Source organism: Oncorhynchus kisutch, linkage group LG23, assembly GCF_002021735.2.
Source record: "Oncorhynchus kisutch isolate 150728-3 linkage group LG23, Okis_V2, whole genome shotgun sequence".
Taxonomy (NCBI): Eukaryota; Metazoa; Chordata; class Actinopteri; order Salmoniformes; family Salmonidae; genus Oncorhynchus; species Oncorhynchus kisutch.
Genome location: NC_034196.2, coordinates 26,586,337 through 26,608,558, shown reverse-complemented (window position 1 = coordinate 26,608,558; position 22,222 = coordinate 26,586,337). Strand labels below are relative to the sequence as shown.

Here is a 22,222-nt window from a genome sequence, read left to right as displayed (position 1 = left end):
CTACACAGCTGATTCAAATTCTCAAAGCTTGATTAGTGTGTAGTGTTAGGGCAAAAACCAAAACATGAGCCCCGAGGACCGAGTTTGGGAAATGCTGCCATAAGGCCAAGCATCCCAACAAATCGATAGACCACTAGTGAGCTGCTTTACAACAAATAGCAAACATGAACTTTATTTATTGGAAAAGGTCTCTTAAAAGCAGTTTATTGAAGGCAACTTTGTATGGCTTTGTTTCATCCGGTATTCCCACATACATCTAAACACTCGCTGAAGCAATGCAACTTTAGTCCCAAACCTCAACTGTAGTGGTTTAGACACCATTTAAAGGCAGACTAATAGCGAAATTGAAATTTAAAAGGCAATGTTTCAACGCTGCATATGTCGGCTCAAATTTCAAGTTGTAATTTACCTCGGATTTTCAGTGCTACAGATTGAATCAAGCCCAGAGACCGTCAAACCATTTCTTACGCATTCCCAATTAAAAGGTACCTCAAAACACTGCAGTGTAAGGCATATATACTCAGACCAAGAACACTCAATCATACTGTACACTCACATTATAGCTAGCACCTTGGTTTGACATTTTCATCCAACATTATCGATAAAACAAATTAAATAATACATTAAAATCAGGAGGTGTGGCAGGTTTAATTTTGAAACGAACTACAGCAATACTAGGCTTGCCTCTCAAACAACTATTTGGCAACTTAGTGCAAAATATCTCACCCTTAGCAACGTTTTAACCAAAGATTTAGTCAGGAGATTTGGGTTGCATTCTGCCCAATCCTGCACAGATTACAGTATCATATTGCCCTGGCACTTCTCCAGATACTGTAAGAAGCTGATCATCGGCACATCCACTGAATGTGTGCCTCTAGAATGTACCCATTAAAAAAAAAATATATATATATATTGCTCCAGGGCATTTGATCAAAACAAACCTGTTGTCCATGATATAGGGGGTTGTGTGGCTGTGTGCACACAGAGGTTAAAGGCCAAATCCTTCTTCAAATTAAATTCTAATTTCAACTTGGTCAGTCTGTCCACATAATTCCGGTGGCCATTTTAAAGACAATGGCACATTTGTGAATTTGCAAAAGTAAAAAAAAAATCATAATACAAAATATTTTTTTTCCATTCAGACAATCCCACTGCACACACAGTGAATAAACAGAGTCCTTTGAGTTCCATACTGTACTGTGTATTAACCAAGTGACGAGTCAGATATCGGAGGTTAGCAGCAGACAGAAGTACTTCTCCCCCAGTGTCCAGCCCAAACCACTCCTTTCCAAAACTGTTCCATTAGCAGTTTTATTTCTGTTGTAATAAATAAACAGCAGCCATCTTCTGGGTAGGAGGATGTATTGTTGCAGGCTGGATGCTCTGAGATGAAAGGAGCATGCTCACACTGGGCTAATCCTCCAGCTCCCAGAATTCACTGCAGGTCCTCTATCACTAGAAGGCTCATTGTGATTGGTTGTAATGTATCTGTCACGCAGCCTCCTCTGAGTGGGATTGAGCTATTTGTGGCACATTTGCTTCAGATCTGAGAGGGAAAGAAACATTGAAAGTAAAGCAGTCAATCTTTTTCAGGAATAGTGTGAACAGAGTAGCATTCTCCCTTTTAGAAGGTCTCTGGAGTGTAGTTGTGAGCCATGAGGGTTAAGTGTAGTATACCTACTGTGAGTCGGGGGGTTATGGGTAGTGTAGTTTACCTGTTGTGGGTCATGTGACTCTGTACGAGGTGTCCGGCGGCGAGAGCGGACATCAGAGACAGTTCTCCTGCCAGGACGGTGGCACAGACCACGCTGGCCAACTGACGAGCATTATCCCCTGGACCAGTTAGACTGGCACCCTGCACACCCAGCATCTACAATGGACACATACAGGTTAATACTTACCCTTATTGGAGGGGTTAATACACACACAAACAAACACACTGTACCTGTAGACAGGATTGTTGTGGTGCCAGGTTGGTGCCCCCTCCTACAGTGCCCAGTTCTATAGAGGGCATGGTACAGCTGATATACAGGTCCTCTCCTTCAGGACCCACTTGCTCCATCAGAGTTATACAGTTACTACTGCCCACTGTCTGGGCTGGGTCCTAGAGAGAGAGAGAGAGAGAGAGAGAGATTATATAGGAAAAAATATATTTTTATTGGTTTAGGTAAGACAGAATCTCAGAAGATCAGACTTTTCTTTTTAAGTACCTGTCCACAGGCAATGTAGATGGCAGCTACAATGTTAGCAGCGTGAGCATTGAAGCCTCCTATACTACCAGCCATGGCTGAGCCCACTAGATTCTTATTGATGTTCAACTCTACTAGGGCAGTAGTACTGGTCTTTAGGACCTGGAGAGACAGAGAGCATCATCTCAAAACAAAGGAAGGGGGAAAAATCTTTGTAGTGTCTAAAATATTCAGTTCTTCCAAGTCAGTATGTCTCAGTGTGTATGTACCTTGTGTCTCAACGTACAGACGTGCTCAAATTTGTTGGTACCTTACAGCTCATTGAAATAATGCTTCATTCCTCCCGAAGAGTGATGGAATTAGATACATGCATACTTGCATGCATTTGGTATGTCATAGAATAAATCAAAGAAGCTGTGAAAAGAGATTAATTATTGCTTATTCTACAGAGATATTCTGTAGAAAATGCCACGGACACATTTATTGGTACCCCTTAGAAAATGTAATTAAATTATAGTGATATATCAAACTAATTAGTATCTTTAATTAGAATCACATGTCTCCAATCTTGTAATCAGTGATTCAGCCTATTTAAATGGAGAAAAGTAGTCACTGTGCTGTTTGATATCATTGTGTGCACCACACTGAACATGGACCAGAGTAAAGTAGTCACTGTGCTGTTTGGTATCATTGTGTGCACCACACTGAACATGGACCAGAGTAAAGTAGTCACTGTGCTGTTTGGTATCATTGTGTGCACCACACTGAACATGGACCAGAGTAAAGTAGTCACTGTGCTGTTTGGTATCATTGTGTGCACCACACTGAACATGGACCAGAGTAAAGTAGTCACTGTGCTGTTTGGTATCATTGTGTGCACCACACTGAACATGGACCAGAGTAAAGTAGTCACTGTGCTGTTTGGTATCATTGTGTGCACCACACTGAACATGGATCAGAGTAAAGTAGTCACTGTGCTGTTTGGTATCATTGTGGTCACCACACTGAACATGGACCAGAGTAAAGTAGTCACTGTGCTGTTTGGTATCATTGTGGTCACCATACTGAACATGGACCAGAGTAAAGTAGTCACTGTGCTGTTTGGTGTCATTGTGGTCACCACACTGAACATGGACCAGAGTAAAGTAGTCACTGTGCTGTTTGGTATCATTGTGTGCACCACACTGAACATGGATCAGAGTAAAGTAGTCACTGTGCTGTTTGGTATCATTGTGGTCACCACACTGAACATGGACCAGAGTAAAGTAGTCACTGTGCTGTTTGGTATCATTGTGGTCACCATACTGAACATGGACCAGAGTAAAGTAGTCACTGTGCTGTTTGGTATCATTGTGGTCACCACACTGAACATGGACCAGAGTAAAGTAGTCACTGTGCTGTTTGGTATCATTGTGGTCACCATACTGAACATGGACCAGAGTAAAGTAGTCACTGTGCTGTTTGGTGTCATTGTGGTCACCATACTGAACATGGACCAGAGTAAAGTAGTCACTGTGCTGTTTGGTATCATTGTGGTCACCATACTGAACATGGACCAGAGTAAAGTAGTCACTGTGCTGTTTGGTGTCATTGTGGTCACCATACTGAACATGGACCAGAGTAAAGAAGTCACTGTGCTGTTTGGTATCATTGTGTGCGTCACACTGAACATGGACCAGAGTAAAGTAGTCACTGTGCTGTTTGGTGTCATTGTGTGCATCACACTGAACATGGACCAGAGAATGCAAAGGAGAGATTTGTCTGAGGAGATGATATAAATAATAGACAAGCAAGGTAAAGGTAAAGGCTACAAGACCATCTCCAAGCAGCTTGATGTTCCTGTGACAACAATTGCAAATATTATTAAGAAGTTGTAGGTCCATGGAACTGTACCAAAGCTCCCTGGGCGCGGCCGCAAAGAAGGATAGTGCGAATGGTAGAAAAAGAACCAAGGATAACTGCCAAAGAGATACAAGCTGAACTCCAAGGTGAAGGTACGTCAGTTTCTGATCACACCATCCATCGCTTTTTGAGTGAAATGGGCTCTGTGGAAGAAGACCCAGGAGGACCACTTTGGAGGAATCTCCTTTGGACAGACGAGTCAAAACTGGAGCTTTTTGGCAAGTCACAATCTATGTTCACAGATTTAAAAAATGAAGCTTTCAAATAAAAAGAACACCATACCTACAGTGAAACATGGAGGCTCGGTTATGTTTTGGGGCTGCGCCTGGCACAGGATGCCTTGAATCTGTGCAGGTCACAATGAAATCAAGACTATCACGTACTGCCCAGTGTCAGAAAGACTGTCATGGGTCCTCCAACAGGATAAATACCTAAAACACACAGCTAAATGCACCCAAGAATGGATAAGAACCAAACATTGGACTATTCTGAAGTGGCCTATGAGTCCTGATCTGAATCCCATCGAACATCAATGGAAAGAGCTGAAACTTGCAGTCTGGAGAAGGCACCCATCAAACCTGAGACAGCTTGAGCAGTTTGCGCAGGAGGAGTGGGCCAAACTACCTGTTAACAGGTGCAGAAGTCTCATTGAGAGCTACAGAAAACATTTGATTGCAGTGATTGCCTTTATGGTTGTGCAACAAAATATTAGGTTACGGGTCGCATCATTTTTATCCATGCCATTTTATTATTTACAATATTATTTTGAATAATAAAATCAAAAGCAAAGTCAAGTTTTTATTAAATATGGAATAAACAATGGTGGATGCCAATTACTTTAGTCAGTTTCAAGTTATTTGAAAGAATTGTGCATTCTTCATTTTTTTGTGGAGGGTACCAACAAATTTGAGCATGTGTGTGTGTGTGTCTCCATTTGAGTATCTGTGTGTGTGGTTGTGAGTGAGTGTGTGTGTGTCTCCATTTGAGTATCTGTGTGTGTGGTTGTGTGTGTGAGTCTCCATTTGAGTATGTGTGTGTGTGTGTGTGAGTGTGGTTGTTGTAGCTGTAACTTACCTCTCGGACCACCCTGGCGGGGACGGTGACCTCACACACAGCAGACTTTCCCCGGCCCAGGATCCAGTTCATGGCTGAAGGTTTCTTATCAGTGCAGTAGTTTCCGCTCACCGCTAGAACCTGGAGCTCAGGGAACTGCTGCTGGAGCCTGCTCACTGCCTGCTCTGTACCCTGCAGTCACACAGAGACAGTTAATATGTGCAATTAGACACCAGAAACAGCATTCTTGTTATTCTGTGAAGTCCATTCAATCACCAGTAAGTAATTCCTCTGAAGAATGTAGCCTCTCTAAAATGGACACCTTTACTGCTCCACTGTATTACCTTTTAGAATGGTAACACACACACACACACACACACACACACACACACACACACACACACACACACACACAGAGAGCACAGTCTGACCTTAGAGAGCATGTTCATGCCCATGGCGTCTCCAGTGTGGGACTGGAAGCGGATGTAGAGGTTCCTCCCTGCTAGACCTACCAATAGCTTGTCCAGACGGGCAAACCTAACAGACAGAGGCAAATATGCAACTACTGTAAAACAGAACAATACTATGTGATGGCCAATTTAAACTCCATCATTGAGATCCGAGTAGCTAGAAGTTGCCTCCAGTCACCGACCTAGGGTCAGTTATGTTCTATAAACCACATTAGGTGAAGTTACAGGTATGATTGGATAATCTGATCATTATAACATGACCCAACCTATAGGTTGATCTTTTTGACCCTGAGGTGACTGTGACCTTTAACCCTTGACCCTGACCTGCTGGTGTGGTCAAAGGCATCCTTGATGGTCCTGAAGCCCTCTGTGGTCTCCAGCCAGGTCTTGACCTCTACAGCCCGGCACGCTGAGGGCAGCCGTACAACAGGACCCCGCGTCATACCGTCAGCTAGCACCCTGCTGCTGCAACCCCCACTCAACTGGAGAGAGAAAGGAAGGTTAGAGGAGACAAAGAGTTAACCCACGCTAGACATATACTCTACACTCAGAGTTAAAGTATACGTCTATTGTAGTTTACACTCACAGCGATGGCCCGGCATCCTCTGTTTGTGCTGGCCACAAGGCAGCCTTCCGTCGTTGCCATGGGAACATGGAACTGCTTCCCATCCAATAGGAGAGGGCCAGCAACTCCCACTGGCACGGGCATGTAGCCAATGACGTTCTCACAGCAGGTGCCCATCACCTGATAAGAGAGGAAGACATGGGATGGGTGAGGGCAGGACCACAATATAACTTACTGGGTTGATTTCAGACCAAGCTTACTTCAACTGTCTGTTTCAGTAAACTGGATTAGTGGCAGTTGTAGTCCCTATGAGTAGGCTACCTTAGTGTAGTCATAGTCCTTGTAAGGAAGACAGGCCAAGGCAGAGGGTGATGGTAGTTTGGATGATAGCATCTCTCTCCGGATGACAACGCCCCTCTCTGGTGTTTCCATGACAGCCTCCAGCTTATAGGTCAGGATGTTTCGTGATGTCACCAGCTCCATTACCTCGGCATTGCTAAGAAAACGAGCGCCCAACTGGAAAGAGGCATAGTCAGAGAGCTATAAATACATATCAATATTAAACACATGCAGTGCCTTCAGAAAGTGTCCAATTGAGAAAAGCTGAAATGTTTTGAGTCAGTAAGTTTTCAACCCCTTTGTTATGGCAAGCCTAAGTCAGCTCAGGAGTAAAAATGTGCACAAAAAAAAAACTAATAAAATTGTATTGGTCACATACACATGGTTAGCAGATGTTAATGCGAGTGCAGCGAAATGCTTGTGCTTCTAGTTCCAACAGCGCAGTAATATCTAACAATTTCCCAACAACTACCTAATACACACAAGTCTAAAGGAGTGAATGAGAATATGTCCATATAAATATATGGATGGATGAATGATGGCCGAGCAGCATAGGCAAGGTACAATTGATTGTATAAAATACAGTATATACACATATGATATGAGTAATGTAAGATATGTAAACATTATATATGTAAACATTATTAAAGTGGCATTATTTAAAGTGACTAGTGATCAATTTATTAGTGTCCAGTGATTGGGTCTCAATGGACGCAGCAGCCTCTCAGACTTAGTGATTGATGTTTAGCAGTCTGATGGCCTTGAGATAGAAGCTGTTTTTTCAGTCTCTCGGTCCCAGCTTTGATGCACCTGTACTGGCCTCGCCTTCTGGATGGTAGCGGTGTGAACAGGCCGTGGCTCGGGTGGTTGTTGTCCTTGATTATCTTTTTGGCCTTCCTGTGACATCGGGTGGTGTAGATTTCCTGGAGGGCAGGTAGTTTGCCCCCCCAGTGATGCATTGTGCAGATCTCACCACCCTCTGGAGAGCCTTGCGGTTGAGGGAGGTGCAGTTGCCGTACCAGGCTGTGATACAGCCCGACAGGATGCTCTTGACTGTGCATCTGTAATAGTTTGTCAGGGTTTTGGGTGACAAGCAAAATTCCTTCAGCCTCCTGAGGTTGAATAGCCACTGTTGCGCCTTCTTCGCCAAACTGTCTGTGTGGGTGGACCAATTCAGTTTGTCTGTGATGTGTACGCCCAGGAACTTAAAACCTTACACCTTCTCCACTACTGTTCCTACGATGTTGATAGAGGGGTGCTCCCTCTGCTGTTTCCTGAAGTTCACGATCATCTACTTTGTTTTGTTGACATTGATTGTGAGGTTATTTTCCTGACACCACACTCCGAGGGCCCTCACCTTCTCCCTGTAGGCCGTCTTGTCGTTGTTGGTAATCAAGCCTACCACTATAGTGTCATACAAAGGAATAGCATTGTTAACGTTGGTCTGTATGGGTCAATGATTATCAAATGAGACAGTGGAACATTTTACCCTTTGCATATTTACTGACCCATATTTACTGACCCAATGTTAGTATGTGTCTCAGTATAGGGACTATTTGGCACACAACACAAGAACAGGTCTGTTTCATATATGATCATGTTTTACATGAACAAAAATAGGCTGCTGTCCCAAGTAGGGGATCATCACTCACCTTTTGTCCTTTCGTGTGCTCATGTTTATTTTATCGGGGCGGCAGCGTAGCCTAGTGGTTAGAGCGTTGGATTAGTAACCGGAAGGTTGCGAGTTCAAACCCCCAAGCTGACAAGGTACAAATCTGTCGCCCCTGAACAGGCAGTTAACCCACTGTTCCCAGGCCGTCATTGAAAATAAGAATGTGTTCTTAACTGACTTACCTAGTTAAATAAAAGTAAAATAAAATAATAAAACATTTATTTAACCTTTATTTTCAAGGTCTCTTTTGCAAGGAGTCCTGCATCTTACCATTAAACAACAAATTACACGTAGAAAATACACCAGAAAATGAATGGAGTGATTGTGTTTACGGACATATTCATCAGCCAGCTGGGTCTGCGCATATCAGAGGACGCGGCTCGGGATGCCGCCTGGGTTAGCAGCCTTGCTGCTGACGACCATGGAGAAGGAGAGGCGCAGTCCTTGTTATTGGGCCGCGATGGTGGCACTGTTTAGTTTGTCTGGAAGTGTGACGTCGGTGTCCGTGACGTAGACGGTTTTCTTTTTGTAGTCCGTAATTTCCTGAAGACCCTGCCACATACGTCTCGTGTCTGAGCCGTTGAATTGCGACTCCACTTTGTCCCTGTACTGGCATTTCGCTTGTTTGATTGCCTTGTGGAGGGAATAACTACACTGTTTATATTCAGCCATATTCCCAGACCTCTTTCCATGGTTAAATGCGGTGGTTCACACTTTCAGTTTTGCGCAAATGCCACCATCCATCCACAGGTTCTGGTTAGGGTAGGTTTTAATAGTCACAGCGGGTACATCATCTCCAATGCACTTCTTTATAAACTCACTCACTGAGTCAGCATATAGATTGATGTTATCTGAGGCTGACCGGAATATATCCCAGTCCGCTTAATCAAAACAATCTTGAAGAGTGGATTCCGATTGGTCAGACCAGCGTTGAATGGTTCTAGTCACTGGTACATCGTGTTTGAGTTTCTGCCTATAAGATGGTAGGAGCAAGATAGCATCGTGGTCAGATTTGCCGAAGGGAGGGCAGTGGAGGGCTTTGTATGCATTGCCGAAGTTAGAGTAGCAGTGATTGAGTGTATTACACCTGCGCAATCAATATGCTGATATAATTTAGGTAGCCTTGTTCTCAAATTTGCTTTGTTAAAATCACCAGCTACAATAAATGCAGCCTCGGGATATATGGTTTCCAGTTTACATGGAGTCCAGTGAAGTTCCTTGAGGGCCGTCTTGGTGTCTGCTTGAAGGGGAATGTACACCGCTGTGGCGATAACTGACGAGAATTATCTTGGGAGATAATATGGCCGGCATTTGATTGTAAGGAATTCTAGGTTGGGTGAGCAGAAGGACTTGAGTTCCTGTACGTTGTTATGAATACACCAAATTGTAGCCTGTACCCTGACGTCACTCACAGACAGTGAGCCTCCAGTGACCTTCCATCTGAAGGGGCGGGACGCCACCTTGTGGATTGGGAGAGATTGGAAATGGATGAAGAACCACCACTCTTGACAACAGTGTGTGTGAATGTGGAGAAGGGACACTTTTCATCAAACTCACATGCGGGAGACAACACTTTTGACATCCGTGAACACTGTGGAACTTGAGTTGAAAAAAAGGTTTACCTAAAGTCTGACCCACATTGGGTCCCATGGCTCCAGCGATAAGTGATGTAGCCCGATTGACAGTACTGTTGTCACAACGAGCCTGGCTGGCACCCAGCACTGGACCACACGTATTAAAAATAGACCCAGGGGAAAAAACAGTATCATGGAGGTTACTGGCGACAGGTATTGGCTCTCCAGCTTTTTAGCACCTTGTAGCCTAGCTGGGAATAGGATAGATGGCGCTCTGAAAAACTGACCCCTTCTGTGGTAACAGACGGGCGATTCGTAATCTAATCTTATTCCCAGGAATGAAAAGCGCTGAGCTGGAGAAAGACAGCTCATTTCTGTGTGTATGATAATAGCATGGTCGTGTCCAACCCTGCTTGTTCCCTCGACTCCGCTACCAACCATCAATCACCTACAGGTTCCATAACCTTATTCACTAGAGACCTCATTAGGCACTAGTGAGATACAGGCAGGAATCAGCAATGAATCCCAGTAATGAGCCACCTATGGGGGAGGGGTGACCCGTTGTGGACAGAGTGAATCGCCCAATTTACTACTCCCACTCTGGGGAGATTGATATAACCCTTGAACCCTGTGAATACCATGGAACACGTGGTACCAGAGGGCCATTAAAAATGCACTGAATTGCAGAGCGCCAAATTCAAATTAAATTACTAAAAATATAAAATTTTCATGAAATCACAAGTGCAATATAGCAAAACACAGCTTAGCGTGTTGTTAATCTACCTGGCATGTCAGATTTCAAAAAAGCTTTACAGCCAAAGCTATCCAAGCGTTTATGTTAGGACATCTCTCTCAGCAGACAAAACATTACAAACAGCTAGCAGCAAAGTAGACTGGTCACGAAAGTCAGAAAAGCAATCAAATGAATCGCTTACCTTTGATGATCTTCGGATGTTTGCACTCACGAGACTCCCAGTTACACAATAAATGTTCCTTTTGTTCGATAAAGATTATTTTTATATCCAAAAACCTCCATTTGGTTGGCGCGTTTTGTTCAGAAATCCACAGGCTCGTGCAAGTCAAGTCAATTCCAAATAGTATCCGTAAAGTTTGTAGAAACATGTTAAACGTTTCATATATATATACACACACACACACACACATTTGCCGTATATATATTCTATATTTGAACATCTTGGCCATGTTCTGTTATAATCTCCACCCAGCACAGCCAGAAGAGGACTTGCCACCCCACATAGCCTGGTTCCTCTCTAGGTTTCTTCCTAGGTTTTGGCCTTTCTAGGGAGATTTTCCTAGCCACCGTGCTTCTACACCTGCATTGCTTGCTGTTTTGGGTTTTAGGCTGGGTTTCTGTACAGCACTTTGAGATATCAGCTGATGTACGAAGGGCTATATAAATAAATTTGATAATCAACCTCAGGTTGTTTTTAAAATAAATAATAAATAATATTTCAACCTGACCGTAGCTTTTTCAATAGAGAGAAAATGTCTGCTCCAAGCTGTTGCGCATGCAAAACTCTGCTGGCACCCAGCCATCCACTGACGCGATGTGATTGTTCTCGCTCATTTTTCAGAATAAAAGCCTGAAACTATGTCTGAAGACTGTTCACACCATGTGGAAGCCATAAGGAAATCTGGTTGATATCCCTTTAAATGGAGGGAATGCATGCAATGGAACAGAGAGGTTTCAGGAAAAACAGCACTTCCTGGTTGGATTTTCCTCAGGTTTTCACCTGCAATATCAGTTCTGTTATACTCACAGACAATATTTTGACAGTTTTGGAAACTTTAGAGTGTTTTCTATCCTAATCTGACAATTATATGAATATTCTAGATTCTGGGCCTGAGAAATAGGCAGTTTCATTTGGGTACGTTTTTCATCCAAACATCAAAATACTGCCCCCTACACTCAACAGGTTAAACATGGACGAGCTTGCAACATACATTGTGCTTCTGTATAACCTGCATGAAGTCTGGGCACAGAGGGCTCCGGCAATGGTTGACGTAATACCCCATTTGCCGTAACAAGACGTAGGGGCACTGTCGTCACAGACATTTTTTGTGGAGCGGTGCAGCTGCTCAGAGGCTACTTCCTCATAGGAGTAGCATGCAAGCCCCCTCTCACTACTCCCTCCAACTCCAGGAATTGAGAATAGGAATGGGGTTGCCAAAGCGCTGGGGGACACTAGTAAGCTTCATTCACAGGAAGTTATGCATGCTAGACGACGTTAGCCAGGAGGCTCTTTAGTCTGAGTTAGCCTCTTTGACGGCAGCACAGTCCGTTCAGAATAACCAAGTGACCGGGACCGAAATCCTTCTGGGAAGAGAGGCAAGCGGTGCTTAACCAAGGCAGACACAGGCAGCAGGGCTATACCCACATAATTTGTTCACCCACTCGTTGAATAGCCTCACGTAACCAGCGAAAGAGTGCATAGGAGCCAGGAGACATTCGACCTGAAACGTCGCCGCAACTCAGACAAAGTACAGGCACCCGGGAGAAGAAGTCACTATCAACAACACCAAGACCCCTAAAGAATCCTACACTATTGACAAGAGAACCTCCGCCCACTAGTAGTGGAACAGTGCCAGCCGTCCCCTAGTCTCATACACAAAAAAAGCAAGGGCATTCACAGAGCCGAGACATAAAAGACAACCATCACAGACATTGGGGCATGGTCGCGAACCCGGCTTATTAGCCTTTGTTGTTTCGGTCACGTTAGCCATCTTACTTATTGCTATAGCCAGGCAAATCGAAGAATAACTGATTGTTTGTGATTGGGAAACTTATGAGAACCATTCAAACTTCAGCACACAACGTCCAGGGGGTGAGCAAGCTCTACCAATAATGGACAGTTTGCGCAATGCAAAACAGTCTCGTGTTCCAATTGTTTTAAAAGCGGAATCATTTAAGGAATGAATCCGAGCCTCACGCTTATCACCTGTGGAAGAAGAGACTTCCAGCGAGGTGAAGATTTTATTGGCCTTGTCAGGCGTGATTGTAGATCCTTCAACCAAAGTCACGATAGTGCAACTCCCCATAGTATGTTGTACCGAAGTTGATTGACTGAAAAGGAACCGTGTTTAAGTATTGTGAGCAAAGAATGGTAATATTTCTAAGTGTTGAGTGGTTGTTCTGTGTTTTAATACAGTTGTGTAACATAGTATGGTGCTGGATCCTGAGCGCAGTTGTGTAAAGGGGAAGCTCACCTCAGGGTTTCTGAGGATGGACAGACACTGGTCCAGTGAGCGGGGCTGGGAGGGGGGGTTGGGGAGAGACGTAGCTGTGTCTGGAGTTGGGGTAAAGAAAGGAGGTGGGGGACACACACTGTCCCCTAAACTCTGAGGGAGAGGTCCATTCAGAGAGAAGGGACCGTTCTGCAACATTGAGGCCACCAGGGGTTGAATCACCTCAACTACAGAGAGAAAGAGAGTGAGTAAGAGAGAAAAAAAGTGGGAGGGGAGAAAGATAACAATGAGACCAACAAACTTATAACCAGAGGAGTCTCAAAACAAATCAAGCACAATAACCTTGGCTCAGCTTACCTCTTTCCTCTTTGGCCGCTATGTTAGAATCAGTTTTAGCCAAAGGGTTTGGGGTGCTGTTGGTTGTCGGGGATGTTTTAGCAGGTGCAGGATCCCTCCTGCAGCAGTCCTCAGCCCCCTTATGGCTCAGTGCAGGGGCGGAGATAGAGGTGGAGATGGGGCTCTTTAGGGACAACTCTGTCTCAGCCGGCTCAAAGAAGATGTACTTCACAGCCAGCAGCAGAGCCAGACCCAGGGTTATCACCTGCTCCAGCTCCATACTAACGAGAGAAGAGAGAGCTGAAAAACTTTACAAGACTTTGCTTTCACAGATTCAGTTTCTTTTTTATTTATTTATCTAGGCAAGTCAGTTAAGAACAAATTATTATTTTCAATGACGGCCTAGGAACAGTGAGTTAACTGCCTTGTTCAGGGGCAGAACGACAGATTTTTAACTTATCAGCTCGGGGATTGGATCTAGCAACCTTTCGGTTACTGACTCTACCCACTAGGCTACCTGCCGCCCCAGTTGAGGCCGAGTCACCAAGAACAAAAGGGCAGAGGGAGAATGTTCTAGAAATAGTCCAGTCCACCACCCAGAGGTGGGAGAGGTGATATAATGACTTACCTGGTGAGCGGTATCGGCCAGAGAGTGTAGTCTTGGTCCATCCTCTGGACTGTAGGCCCATCGAGAGCTAGACTACTGCTGGCGCCAACGACTGTCCGGTTCTGACCTGGCTGCTCTGACACCAGACGACTGTGGGCATGGACCAGAACCAGACCTAGAGACTACAGGAAGAGAAGAGACCACATTCTTTATGCTGTTATTTCTCCATATGATCTTGACTGTCTGGGTTACGGTTGTTAACTAAGGGTTCGGGGTAGTGCTAAGGTTGGTCAATTTTTACCATGATTATTTTAACCCTCTGTGTAACAGGGTTTGGTTTGTTGTCCTCCTCTTCAGCCATAACACGGGCAAAGTGACTCAGCTGCCAGACAGGACGGCCCTCGCGGCTCTCCCTGGACAGCTACACACACACACAAACACACACAAAGAGGTGAGGAGATGTTACACACACATCTGAAAACACTCCCTTCACATGCCAACTCTTATCTTAAAAACCAGAGAGAACAGACACACACAATTTCAGACACACACCTCAGAATCTTTATTCCTGTGCCCATCCTTACCTCGAGGACCAGGGAGACGCAGGCAGGGAAGAAGGTCATGAAGACAAAGTAGTTGGCCAGGACAGACATGCAGCCGAAACAACACATCATCTCCAGCTGACGCACACCTGACATGGTGCCCACTCCAATGACCAGACACTCCACCAAGGCATCCAGGGTGAAGGTAGGACCCAGGATAGCCATGCCCTGAGAGATGTTCTCTCTCACCTCCTCCTATATAGAAAAACACACATATAGGTTAGGATTTCCCTTTACATAAACCACTAAATCCCATTGATTTAAAGAATCTCTGTTCCGCTGGTCAAGAGTGCAGCTCCGGCATAAATGTTAGTTCAGAAGTCTCACATCAGAAAAGCTATAATAGTGAGTTACTCCAAAAATGCCAGTAGCCAGCCACTGTTTCTTGAGACAACAGCTGAGTCCCAATATTCTTTCTTGGCATACATATATTAGTGTTTATGTACTCTGTGGAAGGCACTGGAGAGGTTGCTTACCTGTGAGTTGGAGCTAAGGGCAAACTTGGCCAGGGTACAGGCCTTGGATAGGTCAATGAGGAGCAGGAAGAATGGCAGAGCTTCACTGAGGAGAGAAAAGACAGTTACATTTCAAAAAGAAGTTCTGGATAACATGTAAGACAGGTTTAAGGACTGGGATTTGACTGTTCGAGTACTCACTTTACTTTTTTTCCAGAGTAGTCAAAAAATAATAATAATCGGGTATTTTTAGAACAATGCCCACACTGTGAAAAAAATGGGTGCGCATGTATATATTCTGAACAAAACTATAAACGCAACCTGCCATAATTTAATTGATTTTACGGAGTTAGTTCATTTGAGGAAATCAGTCAAATAAATTAAATGAATTAGGCCCTAATTTATGGATTACACATGCCTGGGAATAAAGATATGCATCGGTTGGTCACATACCTTTAAAAAAAGGCCCTCAAAATGGATATCAGGATCTCGTCATGTTACTTTTGGCATTCAAACTGAGATCGATAAAATGCAATTGTGTTCATTATCCGTAGCTTATGCCTGCCCATACCATAACTCTACCAGCACCAAATTTGCTAAAATTATGTTGGAGGCAGTTTATGGTAGAGACATTAATATTAAATTCTCTGGCAACAGCCCTGCTGGACATTGCTGCAGTCAGCATGTCAATTGCATGCTCAATCAAACCTTGAGACATCTGTGGCATTATGTTTTGTGTCAGAAAACTGCACATTTTAGAGTGGCCTGTTATTGTCCCCAGCACAAGGTGCACCTGTGTAATGAGCATGCCATTTTAAACAGCTTCTTGATATGCAGGTGGCTGTCTTATCTTGGCAAAGGATAAATGCTCACCAACAGGGATGTAAACAAATTTGTGAACAACATTTGAGAGAAATACACCTTCCTGGGATCTTTTATTTCAGCTCATGAAACATGGAGCCAGCACTTTACATGTTGCATTTATATTTTTGTTTAGTGTATATGCCAACAGTCCGCAATAATGGCTAATTTATAATAACTATTACAAATAAATCCTAATTGCCCAACAATATCAATAAAAACAAGTGCCATTTAAGATCAAAAAACAATCTCCAAAAAGGTAGTAACCTCAGCAGTGGAGCTTTCTTATAGAAGCCTATGGAATAGCCTTGTTTTATTAATTTAGCAGACAAGACACACTCATTTCCTGAGCACTTACCAGGCATGACACACCAATTTTATAGTAGGGATGCACTATATAAATAAAGAAATAAAAATCGGTGAACATATCGGAATCGGACGATATTTGCTAAAATTGCAAACATCGGTATCGGCCCATGTTTAGTTTAACGCCAATGTGCAAAACCGATGTCAAAGCTGACGTACCTACGTTATACAGGTATACACATGCCGTAATGACGCCACGTAAAGTATTGTGCTACACGTGCAACACAGCATTCATAACCTAGCCCACAAAGTCTGCTGTGTGGATCAAGCAGTCATTTGAAAGAGTAGGACATTTTCAGCGCGATAACTCAAAATGCGAAATCCATTAAAGCCAATATAATGAAATTAATTGCCCGTGATGGTGGCTTTCGTCGACTGGTCGGGCACCAGTACACACCAACTACCATGTGAGCTATTTTTCAGATGTTGCCATACGGGAGTTACACAGTAATAGCGTCGCTGCTATTAGCTTCAAGACATACATACTATGGAACACCGTTTGGGTCTTTACATGTCAAAAAAGATTTGTTTGAACGCAACTTCTGGGGTAGCTAGCTTTAGCTTGGTGCCTAGCTAGCACAAATACAACCAGCCTGAAAACAATGACCAGTAGAAACTGCACCAATTTTCATTATTCTTAGCAATGATTTAGGAATCCGTGTAAGTATTAGCTAGGTTGCCACTTCAGTTCATGAAAATAAATGGCTAGCCATTTAAGCATCCAGGTAACTTCATCTGGCTAGTGAGGCTCGACTGGAATTGGTTGTGTTGTGAAGCTAGCCACAATAAGGATTAGGCACAATAGAGGAATTTGCGGTTTGCCTTCAAAATAAAGGTGTAATTGACAGTAATGCAAATGAATACAAATAGCCGAATTATGCAATACATTTATTATGAAGGCTAACCGCAAAGTCCACTATTGTGGCTAATCCTTATTGTGGCTAGCTTCACATAGATGGGTCCGAGCACAATTAATCAACTAAAAACTGTCTTATAAATTAGAGTTATTTTAAATGTTAGCTAGCTAAATATAGCTACTGAAACAGATGTTTGCATCCATGAGCTAGCAAATATATACACTGCTCTTCTGTGAAATCAAACTGTCCACTTAGGAAGCAACACTGATTGACAATATATTTCACATGCTGTTGTGCAAATGGAATAGACAACAGGTGGAAATTATAGGCAATTAGCAAGACACCCCCAATAAAGGAGTGGTTCTACAGGTGGTGACCACAGACCACTTCTCAGTTCCTATGCTTCCTGGCTGATGTTTTGGTCACTTTTGAATGCTGGCGATGCTTTCACTCTAGTGGTAGCATGAGACTGATTCTACAACCCACACAAGTGGCTCAGCTAGTGCAGCTCATCCAGGATGGCACATCAATGCGAGCTGTGGCAAGAAGGTTTGCTGTGTCTGTCAGCGTAGTGTCCAGAGCATGGAGGCGCTACCAGGAGACAGGCCAGTACATCAGGAGACGTGGAGGAGGCCGTAGGAGGGCAACAACCCAGCAGCAGGACCGCTACCTCCACCTTTGTGCAAGGAAGAGCAGGAGGAGCACTGCCAGAGCCCTGCAAAATGACCTCCAGCAGGCCACAAATGTGTCTGCTCAAACGGTCAGAAACAGACTCCATGGGGGTGGTATGAGGGCCCGACATCCACAGGTGGGGGTTGTGCTTACAGCCCAACACCGTGCAGGACGTTTGGCATTTGCCAGAGAACACAAAGATTGGCAAATACGCCACTGGCGCCCTGTGCTCTTCACAGATGAAAACAGGTTCACACTGAGCACGTGACAGACGTGACAGTCTGGAGACGCCGTGGAGAACGTTCTACTGCCTGCAACATCCTCCAGCATGACCGGTTTGGCGGTGGGTCAGTCATGGTGTGGGGTGGCATTTCTTTGGGGGGCCGCACAGCCCTCCATGTGCTCGCCAGAGGTAGCCTGACTGCCATTAGGTACCGAGATGAGATCCTCAGACCCCTTGTGAGACCATATGCTGGTGCGGTTGGCCCTGGGTTCCTCCTAATGCAAGACAATGCTAGACCTCATGTGGCGCACCACAGACTGTCCAGGAGTTGGCGCATGCTTTAGTCCAGGTCTGGGAGGAGATCCCTCAGGAGACCATCCGCCACCTCATCAGGAGCATGCCCAGGCGTTGTAGGGAGGTCATACAGGCACGTGGAGGCCACACACTACTGAGCCTCATTTTGACTTGTTTTAAGGACATTACATCAAAGTTGGATCAGCCTGTAGTGTGGTTTTCCACTTTAATTTTGAGTGTGACTCCAAATCCAGACCTCCATGGGTTGATAAATTTGATTTCCATTGATAATTTGTGTGTGATTTTGTTGTCAGCACATTCAACTATGTAAAGAAAAAAGTATTTAATATGAATATTTCATTCATTCAGATCTAGGATGTGTTATTTTAGTGTTCCCTTTATTTTTTGGAGCAGTATACATATACACACACACACACATATATACATACACACACATATATACACATACATACACACACACACACACACACACACACACGACCAGCACTGTAGGTGCGCGAGACAACTTTACCAGCATCATAGCATACGTATCGATTAATCGTTATGACATACAAGTGATAGTGTAATCAATATCTAAAAAATGTATTAACTCGTTAAATTATTATGAAACGTGCAGTCATATTTAGGTCCTGATTGGTCAACAAGCTTATTTTTTACAAAAATAACAAATAAATGTTTTCTACTGGTCGTTGTTTTATTTTTTGACGCGCAAAGACCCAAACGGCGTTCAATAGAAATCCAGGTTGAGAATGAAACGACGAAACGACTAAACGAAACAGCACAGCAAGTAAGTGAAAGAAATAGGTTTTGATTATGTTTTACTAGTAATGGGAACATACGTAAATGCAAACAAAATCTTTTTTGGGTCAGTGTGGTGTGTGTGTGTAACCTTTATTTAACTAGGCATGTCAGTTAAGAATTTTTTATTTATTTATAATGATGCCCTACCCTGGCCAAACCCGGACAACGCTGGGTCAATTGTGCACCGCCCTATGGGACTCCCAATCACGGCCGGATGTGATACAGCCTTGATTCGAACCAAGGACTGTAGTGACGCCTCTTGCACTGAGATACCGTGCCTTAGACCGCTGTGTCCGTGTGGGTTAACTATTAAACTGTACTAGAATTCTTAAAAGGACACTATAATTTTAAATATTTGGTATCTTTTCTTTTGCAGAGGAAAATATCAGATATCGGTATCGGCCAAAAATGTATCATATCGGTGCATCACTATTTTATAGTAAAAAACATTACGTAATATAACAAAATAAAATAGGCCAGAATATTGTGAAGTGTTGCGCATCTCACATCTGGAAAAGTTATTCTCAAAGACGGTTAGGCAAGTCAAGTAAGAGGATGCTTACTTTAAGCCTGTCAACTCTTTCCCCAGGAAGTGAATGACCACAGTGCTGAAGACAAAGCTGGAGAATACTGTGAAAAAACCCGCTATACCTAGAGGCAACACAGAACAGACCATTACATATTAACAATCACAACATACATCATCAGGTGGGTGTTAGTTACATGTGAATGTACACAAGACAATAGATGTTTGTATTGTTACAGTTCTTGTGAAATGAGACTTACCAAGGATGTACTTGGAGCCCAGCTGGCGAAGGTTCTGGAACTGAAAGTAGATGTACACGATGGCCATGCAGCGTGTCACCGTTAAAATGATTACATCACTGTTTAGGATTCTCTGTAGAAGGAGAAAGCATTCTATTTAATATTCTTTCCAAACATGACTGATGTCTTTGCTGTGGTGGTGTTACAGCAGCTTTAAGATGCAACACTAATCTTGGTAGAATAGAATAAAACGTAATAAAATTGTCCTAGAGGGTCCACTTTCTATTGTGTGCCAGGCCAGCTCACCTCCTGTAGTTTGGGACAGCCATTGCTCCAGCTGCAGATCTGGTCGCTAGTGGCCAGGTTGTTCATGGACATGAGACAGACAGTCAGGGCAATGGTACCCACAATCACCTCCCAGGGGTGAGACGCCACCATCAGGCCATGCAGCCTGAACACCCCATTCAACATGGTGGATACACACCGGGTTAACACCTGGCTGGGGTCACTGGGGAAGCACGGCAAAAAGTAACATGGTCACTCTCTCTCTCTCTCTCTCTCACTCACACACACACACACACACACACACACACACACACACACACACACACACACACACACACACACACACACACACACACACACACACACACACACACCTTGGTCACTGAGTGACTTACCTTTAAAAAACGAACCCCCTAACCCTGTTAATTAACATGTTTCAAAACAAGACTGACAGAAAGAACACACCCACCGCTTGGCTAACCTTAGCTTTATGAGTTATGACTAGGCAAGACTAATAACATAGCTAGCTAGCAAAGGAGATAACGTTAGCTACAGTAACTAGTAAACAATACAAATAGCAAACTCTAGCTAACTAGCTGTGACCACCATTACGTAGCTGACATATCTCACTACATCGTTCATTAACTTGCGTATCTGACAGTATGGTAAGTTAACTAGTAGTAGTTAGCAGCAGCATCGTTAGCTTGCTAATTTACTAGCTGTCACTTCCAGCCCAAGTCCAGTGTGACTGCGAATGTGTCGAATCACTCGAGATCAAGGTCATTTTATGCCACGCTATTATAAGATCAACCACTCACAACATGAAAGTAATTTGAACTTAATCGCTTACAAGTAAGAGCAACAACAACAACAAAAGTACCTTCATTTAAGAGTCGTGTACGTCCAATTGACCCATCCACAGGCACACGGCTAGTGGTCTGATGTAATCCGCTCACAAAAAATGGCGAAAGAGGAAATCGTCTGGTTACTGCGTCAAATGGTGGGCGTGGTTAAAACGTGGGGCCTTAGCTCAGACGTAGTGCCGCCTTCACATGTTGTCGGAACAAGGAAATGTCCGACTTGCTGAATCCATGAACGCGGCACATATATAACCACAAACTGTTAGCAAGTCTAAAGTTCCAACTAGCACATGAACACAGCATAGGTCTGAAGATTTATGTAAATAAGGTCTTTATGTTTTTTATTTAAAAAGTTTTATAAACCTGTTTTCGGTTTGTCATTATGGGATATTGTGTGTAGATCGATGAGGGAAAATGTATTTAATACATTCTACAATAAAGCTGTAACGTAACAAAATGTGGAAAAGGGAAGGGTAATACTTTCCGAATACAACGTAAATATGACCTGTTTTGTACCTTTGAATCTAAATTTCTCATGTTGAGCAGAGCATCCACCTAATGTTTTACAAACTCATATCATTGTGTGGTATTGATAATTTGCATGTTTTCTGGCAAGCTGATTGTCAAAGCCTGTGACACAGACAAAGCCCTGAAGTGAGAAGTTTTGCAAACATTTCTCCAGTCTGTCTTAATGTTACACCACTTGATCCCTGTTGGAGCTCTATTTGCTCTTATTATCAGATATAGGTCACCTGAAAATATTTTTAGGTGTGCTTGATTTAAATTGAAATTAGCAGTTTTGGGACCATTGTTTCCATTATACAGCTCAAATTATTGTTATTAGTCAAAGCAATTGAAGTTATGTCCATCATGAAGTTATGTTTGTCTCTTGTAATGGGAATGGATCCCTTTGTTTCCTGGCTTGAGCACCACTGGCACTGGTCTGAGCCATGTTGGACTCCCGAGTGGCGCAGCGGTCTAAGGAACTGCATCTCAGTGCTGGAGGCGTCACTACAGACCCCGGTTAAATTCCAGGCTGTATCACAACCGGCCAGTGGTGTAACGTACTTAAGTAAAAATACTTTAAAGTACTACTTGAGTAGTTTTTTGGTGTATCTGTACTTTACAATTCATATTTTGACTATTTTTACTTCACTATATTCCCAAAGAAAATAATGTACTTTTTACTCCATACATTTTCCCTGACACCCAAAAGTACTAGTTACAATTTGAATGCTTAGCAGTA

The 22,222-nt window shown here is 43.5% G+C and overlaps 1 protein-coding gene across 1 annotated transcript; it reads right to left on the bottom strand.

Annotated features, from left to right (window-relative positions):
* Window positions 1–160: 160 nt before the first annotated feature.
* LOC109868044 (3-hydroxy-3-methylglutaryl-coenzyme A reductase) lies at window positions 161–21,127 on the bottom strand. Its single transcript, XM_020457441.2, has 19 exons — window positions 20,997–21,127; window positions 20,138–20,339; window positions 19,853–19,964; window positions 19,630–19,717; window positions 14,993–15,077; window positions 14,499–14,711; window positions 14,216–14,335; window positions 13,936–14,096; window positions 13,329–13,588; window positions 12,993–13,198; window positions 6,501–6,695; window positions 6,201–6,359; window positions 5,939–6,096; window positions 5,576–5,681; window positions 5,166–5,336; window positions 2,211–2,351; window positions 1,946–2,104; window positions 1,716–1,870; window positions 161–1,546 (listed from the first exon to the last, which is right to left on the bottom strand). The coding sequence occupies exons 2-19, from the start codon at window positions 20,300–20,302 to the stop codon at window positions 1,492–1,494; spliced, it is 2,709 nt and encodes a 902-aa protein (XP_020313030.1). The 5' UTR covers window positions 20,303–20,339; window positions 20,997–21,127; the 3' UTR covers window positions 161–1,491.
* Between the last annotated feature and the right edge of the window lie 1,095 nt (window positions 21,128–22,222).